Below are 8,180 nucleotides of genomic sequence, written 5' to 3' on the forward strand. Positions count from 1 at the left end.
TGATAAGAATTTTGATATATTCATTTTGATAAAAATGGTTCAAAGATCAAATACAAAAAACTCCGAAGTCACCACAACCCCACAAATCCCTGGGGCAGGCCTCGTAAGTTATGCCCCGGGGACATATAAGGTTTGTATGGAAGGGATGATCGTATAAAATTTGGAGGGGGGCTCATTTTATTGGAAATTGAAAGCTCTAATTCACTTTTTAAGAGTAAAAAGAGATCGGAGGGCACGTAGCCCCCATGCCCTTAATAAAAATCTTCATTTTAATTCAACCCCCTCCCCTCACAAGTTAAAAGAGCAGCTGTAGCTTCTCTCATTGATCGTACCCTAAAAATTTGCTTCGATTCACACATAAAAGCAGACATAAATTTATCAGATTTTTGGTAACAGAAACCCAATTCTGTTGGTCAATAATACAATTAACCGTAGACTAAGAAGACATTCCAGTAAAATCAAAGATATTTCATAATGAGAGACTCCTGATAAGCCCTCCAATATAATTTGTCTTCCATGCATCCCAAAAATCACAACAAAATTAAAAAATGTTTGCACAAAAAATAATCTGCATGTAGTTTTCAATAATAAGTTTCAAATCACAAATTTCTCATAACTCTGGTAAAGATAAAATCCCAGTTACTCGCCAAAGAGAAATTTATTATATACCATGTGACTTCGGCAACTACTATGTTGGCAGAACTCATCATAATCTAGAAAAACGGCCACACCAGCATAAAGAAGATATGGGCAAAGCATTAATTTCTAATAGCTCTAATAGCTCCTTTGATTCGGCTTTAGCTAATAATATATTTGATAACCCCAGCCACACGATACTTTTAAAAATCTTCTCTCATTAGTAATGATTTGAGGATAAAACGGGTGGTTCGAGAATCAATCGAAATTAGACTCAAAATAAACCATAATATTTCTGTAAATAGGGACTTAAGGGAATATTCATTAAATTCTTTATGCTCAAATTTAATTAAACATTATTATAACAAAATACTTTAATAAGCCAATAGACGATAGTAGAGGACCTGTTACAAAGGCTACTTTAAGGCTAGCTGCCAAACAAGCAAGATTAGCTTTGAAAGCTTGTATTTAATTATTTTATGTCTATTTCGTTTGAATGAATTTTATCATCTCACGTCATTTTATTTATCAGTCCTGGTTGAACTTATTATATGGTTAACTATATATATTTGTTGGTGTTGTGATGAAGACGGCCCCTTGGGCAAACATTTACTCAAATGAATTCCATTGCCTCGAGAAAACTTCAGTATTACTCAGTGGCGTAAATTCAGAAAAATTCTAGCTGGAGGGGGGCAAACGTCAAAGATTTTTGCCACCTCACGGAAGAAAATTTGCAAATTTTCACTTTTACTTTGTGAGGAAAGTACAAAACTATGCTGATTATATTCTGTTAGAAAAAAAGTTTGAATTGGTGAAAGTTTCTAATTCAGAGCGAGTGGATGGCTTGGAAAGAGCATTTCCTGCCGAGAAGTAGCGAATATTTTTGAAATATTATTAAAAACTGTATTATCCCTTATATTCGACCTCTTAGACTCCTTTTTAGGGAAACAAATTACTTAAAAACAAATATTGTGCTGTGAAGGGTCTAAGATAAAAAAGAAAATTTAGAAATTAGGAAATGTCATTTTGTTTTGTTAAGAATTGAATTGAGTGAAGGCCTAGAACAGGGTTTTCTGGCGCGAAGCGCAGTGGCGGAAATGAAAAAAACCTGGGGAGGGGCAAATTCCATGTCTCAATGGGCAGCCTCAAGTGGGTTGAATTAGCAAAAATCCAAGGGAGGGGGAAATCAAGCCAAACGAAGCGGAAGCCAACTTAAAATTCTTTGGATAAAAAAGTTTAGAACACAATTAGATATACAAAAATTTAAGTACATAAACACAATTAAGCAAATAAATCATAAATTTGTTTGCATCACGACTGAAGTATCCAGAGAGAGCCACTATTCTAATGGGAAACGTCGTTGCTTCAGGGAAGCAAACTTGTCGCACGGCAATGTTATAATCTATCTTTTTCGCTTTTTCCGGCTGGGTTGCTATAACTAACAAATCGCTAAGTCGCTCATCAGTCATGCTTGTTCTGAGAGATGTCTTAACCCTCTTAAGCGTTGAAAAAAATCTCTCGTTAGAGGCAGTTGAAACGGGGAGCGTCAAAACAATTTCGAAAGCTTCCGAGATGACAGCAAAGGCATCTTTGTTCATGTAGAGGTAGGCAAGAGCTTTTGATGAGCATCTTGGTTTCATCCTTTGTAAATAAGATTTTGCCAAGGCTATCTCCGACTCAAACTTCAACTCGTTTACTAATAATGTAGGAAAGTCACGTACAAAGTCTTGTATTAGACGTGCATCCAGGAACTTCGGTGAACTTGGCTCAAACGCTTCTAAGCCTTGGATTACTGAGGAGTTTTCACCCAACCTTTGTCTCAGCTCCAAAGTTACTCGGTCGACTATGAAGTATAAAATGTCCGACCTATAAGTTTGAAAAATGTCACGATCCTCTTCTGTTCGATTTCTTACTCTGGCACCGACAGTGGTCTCGACGTAAAAATCGAGAAGGCGTCTGCTTATAGCAACCGAGCGTCTAGGCTTTTCTATTTGGATTGAGTGCTGTTTGCATAAGCTTTTCGTTGCTTCGACCATCTTAAACCAACGCTCTTCAGATCGGAGCTCTAGAACCTGTTGTTGAACTGCTTGAAGCAGAGAATTTACGCCTGAAAGAACGAGGCTCTTGGACTGGAGTTGTCTGGATGCAATATCTATCGGACCAAGGATACTGCTCATTATTTCAAGAATGAGCAAGAATTTGGCATCAATTGTTGCCAGCAACCCAGAAGCTTCAGAACGGTCCTCTGTTGATTGGCTTCATCCGAAATAACCCTTAGTGTTTCGAGAATAGCACCTAAACGTATCCGGATCTTCTGAACTGAGGAAAACCAATAGCACCATCGAGTGTCGGCTAGTCGCTCGAGCTCAATCTTCTTTTCTCCGCGTTCTTGTTGGGTTCGAAGGAAAAGTTCGTGACGTGGCGCACTTCGGCTGAGAAAGACATATAATGCCTGAATGCACGAAAATAAGTTTCTAACCTCTGGACAAGAAGCTATTGACTGCAAAAGCACAAGATTTAGGCGATGGGCGTGAAAATGAATATACCTAGCTTGTGGTGCAAATCCTTTAAGAATAGCCCGAACACCATTACATGCGCCGCTCATGACGCTCGCACCATCGTAGCATTCAGCCACACAGGTGCTCCAATCCAGTCCGTGCTTTTCAACAAGATCCTTGATTACATTAGCAAGGGATACTGCATCTAATTGTTCAAGATTTGTACTTCCGAATGTCTCCTCGCGGATGATAGCATCACTATCAATAAACCGAATAATTAAACCAAGCTGTTCTTTTTTATACAGATCTTTCGTTTCATCTGCGCAGATTGCCCAATATTTCTTAATAGAGCATCTTGTTTGTTCTCGCAAGAGGTCCTCCAGTATGCTTATAAGACTATTTTGGTAGTCGGGACTCAAATAGCTTCTTCCATACCGACGTTTTAGTTTTTGCTGAAGATCCGGGTTTCCCTCTGTCATCATTTCTAGTATTTCTATAAAGTTACCTCGATTGTGTGAGTCGTCGTGTTCATCATGAGCTCAAAATGGGAGCCCTTGGCGTGCTCGGGCACATTCCACTTTCGCAAGTGTGACTATATGCAGGCAATTTTCCGCTATGGCTTCCTTCCGATTTGAATAGAGAGTTGTAGCTATTGACTCAGATGTACTACACTCAATTGCTTTATATTTGGTCCAACTACGATTTGCTTCGTATTAGCTTCTGAAGCCTCGTGTTTTTCAATCCTTTCGAATAGCTTTTCCCAGTTATTCATTCCTGTGTCGACAAACACTACATTATCAGAAGTATTTCCATGATTTCTTGTTAAGCAAAAGTGCCGACAGCAAAAGCAGTAAATGGCATCTTCTTTAATAGAATATTCTACCCATGGTTTTTTCTCATAGGCTTTAGCAGAAAAACGGCGACCGTTTGTTTTGGGGTATTCGGCTAGTTTTGGCTGGTTGGGTGCCTCCCTTTTAAGGTGGGAGATATCAAGATTGTCCCTCAATATCGTATTCGATGCATCGGCTACACTTCCACCCTAGAAAAAAATCCAGTGCTTTCGCTTTTAAACGTTTTAACTTTATTCAGAGGCCGATATCTCTGAAAGAGTTGTTCCCTTAAATAGGTGTCTAGGAGACATAAGGAATCATAGACTTTCTTAGTTAAATATTTCTAGAATTTCCAACGCTCTGCAGCAAAACATACTGTTTTCAAGCCATTTACTTCCATTTATACAGAAAATTTCGCCACTCTAAACCTTTTTTCCGTTGGTACATTTTTGGTTTTGTTGGAAAACTTTCGTCGTGCACACCCCCCCCCCCCAAAAAAAGTGATAGTGACGCCCCTGCTCCTAGCTTTTATTTAGCTTTTCTGCTACCGTTTAGTGTTACGTATTGGAATTTTGCCCTTAATAGTTTTTGTTTTTGTTATTGCATGATTACTAACGCGATGGTCTATTAAATAGGGTCCCTGTTTTCTCATTGCTAATAATAGCTTGATTTACATAAAAATCCAAGATATCCTAAAAAGATCTTTCTATTTATAATTTAATATGCTCTAGAATCTTCTGCATGATTAATCACCTCCAAATACTCAAATTCTCAGTTTTTTGAATTTGGTAAAATAGTTTAAGCTAGTCAACTGAAATTTAAAAGGGTTAAAACATATGTATCGTTTTTTTTTCAGTTTAACTACGAGTAGAATTTCGTAAATTAAACGATAACAAAATCCAAATAAGAAGCTTAGCAACTCAATACAACAGAATTCTCGTACTTATCTAGCTTATCAGCAAAATCTAGGAGGGCAAGTCGTAAATTTTGTTTTGGATGAAGCACGCTGACGTGAAGCAAATGCCTCGCAATAACAGCCGATTTAACTTTAAAAAGTAGAATTTTGTCACGAAGCAGCAATTCTTATTTATACTAAAACTGTCAATTCAAATGTATTTTAGCTCTTTTTCATTCATTCCCTTTTTGCGCCATACCCAGTTTCTAGGGTGAGATTATAACAAGAGGTATAAATAATGGTGAGCGGCCACCTAGCAAAAATGGCTGGGCCTTAGGAAAGCATGCTCTTTCATTCTCTTAAGCTCTTTCAAAAGTCTTTGCCATAAATTATGTCTGATAAATCAGGCTGTAGTCCCTGTAGTCATCTCTGAAGTCCTAGCCTGCCCCCTCCCCCTCCTTGAATGACACCTCTATATCTATAGTTGTTTGTTATATGCTCGGTTATATGATTTTCCCCACAAAATTTGCGATTTGTACATTAATCCAAAGTTGTAGCGCGAAATTAAGATCTTACTTCTGTAGGCTAAACTTTAGTTCGCATGGAATTTATTGCATGAACCAAAGGCTATGAGTTTATATTAGTCAAACCATAAATGGCAAAATTACACACCTCACTTGGGCCAGCTTCTGTTGCTGCCTCGGTTGCTGCTACACTATCCACCAACTTAGCTTTGTTAGCCGGTTGACTAGGTTTAAAAATATCGATTATTTTTCTCTGAATCATCGCACACTCTTATTCAACAAATGAATTCATTCAATACTATCTTTACTTGACAATGCTAGAGAAAACACGAGGCTCCGGGTTACTATCTTTACTTGACAATTGACAATGCTAGAGAAAACACGAGGCTCCGGGTTACGCGTCATTTCGTATAAGATTTTGTATTCGATAAAATTTGTATTTTTTATCTGGGGGGGGGGGGCAAAATGAGGTCAGGGGGCAAAACGAGGTCGGGGGGCGCAAAACGAGGTTTGGGGGCAACTGCCCCCCCCCCTGCCCCATAGCAATTTAAGCTCCTGGTATTGCTTCCAAGTTGTGTTTGTTTGCTATTAATCAAAGAAACTTTTTGCACATAATAATTTTTTTTTTTTAAGTAAAAAACTCCGTTAATCGAAAAATGAACAAAATTAGAATCAAATAATCTACAAAGCATAAAACTATCAGAAATCAGTATTAATAAATAAATAAAACCCAAAACACTCAGAAATTAAAATAAGTCAAGCTCAAAACGAGCAGAAATTAATCTGAGCAGGGTTCTAAGCCTATGCTTCCTAAAAGCTAGAATATAATTTGTACTTTACTGAAAAAAAATACAAATGAATTTACTGAAAAATGGGCATTGTCAGTTTAATACACATATGCTAATATTTACTCCTTAAAATCTTAATTAATCTTTTATTTCTTAAAGTTATAAAAGTGAAAACATTTAACAGAATTTTTTTCAGTAAACTGTAAATTATATTCTAGCTTTTAGAAACCATAGGTTTATAACCCTATCTTTATAGGTTTAGAAAGCATAGGTCATCCTCAAAGACCTAGTTTTCAGAACTTTCAACTACGTTGAACAAAATGGCTATATCAAAATGTTGATCGACAGTGTTTGAGGAAATGATGGGCGTGTGGGGGGGGGGGCATTGACCCTCCGATCAGTTTTTACTATTAATAGGGGCACTAGCCTTCTCAAATCACAATTGAATGAGTCCTTTTGAAGTTTCTACGTCAACGCTGGCAAAGACCTAATTTCAAGAACTTCCAACTACGTTCAACAAAATGTCTATCTCAGAATTTTCATTTTAATGTGTTTTGGGAAATGGTGGGCGTGAGAGGGGCGTAACTTGTCCTGAAATCATTTTCGACTGTAAAAATTGTACGGAAACTGGAATGTTTTATTTTAGTTATGCTGACTATATATTATTTTATTTAAATTATATTAAAAACATAAACATGCTCAAAATAGCCGTAAGAGGGGGGTTAGTTGCCCTCCAATCACTTTCGACTATTAAAAAGGCACTAGCCCTTTGAATTTCCAATCGAATGAGCCTTTTTTAAATTTTTTACGACAAAGATTTTAATAAAAACCTTATATGCCCCAAGGGCATAATCTACAACCTTAGCCCTGAGGGCTCTGAGGGGAGTGTCATCCTCAAAGACCTAATTACCAGAGCTATTAACTACGTTAAAAAAAATGGCTATCCGAAAATTTTGATTGGATGTGTTTGGGGAAATGGTGGGCGTGAGAGGGGGGTTAGTTACCCTCCAATCACTTTCGACTATTAAAAAGGTCATTTTGTTCAAAATAGACCAAAGATCATATACAAAACTCCGGGGTTCACCCAACCCCCCAGAACTCAGGGCAAGTGTTGTAAATTATGCCCCAGGGACAAATAAGGTTTTTCTGGAAGGGATGGTCGCATAAAATTTTGAAGGGGCTTATTCGATTGGAAATGGAAAGTATTAGTTCCTTTCTTAAGAGTCAAAAGTGATCGGAGGGCATCTATCCCCCCCCCCCCCTTTCTCTCTTTTCCTCAAATACACCAGATTAAAATTTTAAACTAACCATTTGTTTGAAACAGCCCAATGATCAGTTAACAAAAACTTCGGGGTCAATATAGCCCCCCCAGAACCTGGGGGAAGAGTTGTAAATTATACCCCAGGGGCATATAAGGTTTTCATGGTAGAGGTGGTCGTATAAACTTCGGGGGGGGGGGGACTCAAATGATTAGAAATTGAAAGTTCTAGTTCCCTTTTTATGAGTTCTAGTTCTCTCACGCCCTTTTCCCCAAATGCATCTGATAAATATATTGAAATAGTTAATTTGTTAAAAATAGACCAGAGATTATATAATAAAAACTCCCTCCTTTACAGGCCCCCCAGAACCCGGGGGCAAGTGTTATAAATATTGCCATAGTCGTAAATAAGGTTTTTATGGAAAGGGTGGTCGTATAAACTTTGGACTGGGCTCATTTGATCGGAAATTGAAAGTTCTAGTTCCCTTTTTAAGAGTCAAAAGGGACTGGAGGGCAATTAGTCCCCACTGCTCTCTTTTCACCAAATCTGTCCGATCGAGTTTTTGGATAGCGATTTTTTTAAATAAGTTCAAAAATCAGATAAAATAAACCCGGGGTCGACACAACCCCCAAAGGCCGGGGGCAAATGTTATAAGTTATGTCTTGAGGGTATATAAGGCTTTTATGCGAGGATTTCTTATAATAGTTCAAAGATCAGATAAGCCCGACCCTCACCCCCATTAAAAAACAC

General features: G+C 37.8%; 2 protein-coding genes across 2 annotated transcripts; both read right to left on the reverse strand.

Annotated features, from left to right (window-relative positions):
• Nucleotides 1-1,883: 1,883 nt before the first annotated feature.
• On the reverse strand, nucleotides 1,884-2,813 carry LOC148954563 (uncharacterized). Its single transcript, XM_089086337.1, has one exon. It carries the CDS (start codon nucleotides 2,811-2,813, stop codon nucleotides 1,884-1,886), a length of 930 nt encoding a protein of 309 aa, XP_088942463.1.
• LOC148954564 (SCAN domain-containing protein 3-like) lies at nucleotides 2,813-3,616 on the reverse strand. Its single transcript, XM_089086338.1, has one exon. It carries the CDS (start codon nucleotides 3,614-3,616, stop codon nucleotides 2,813-2,815), a length of 804 nt encoding a protein of 267 aa, XP_088942464.1.
• Between the last annotated feature and the right edge of the window lie 4,564 nt (nucleotides 3,617-8,180).

This window comes from Artemia sp. Qi Xiang Cuo, chromosome 3 (genome assembly GCF_049724085.1).
Source record: "Artemia sp. Qi Xiang Cuo chromosome 3, ASM4972408v1, whole genome shotgun sequence".
NCBI lineage: Eukaryota > Metazoa > Arthropoda > Branchiopoda > Anostraca > Artemiidae > Artemia > Artemia sp. Qi Xiang Cuo.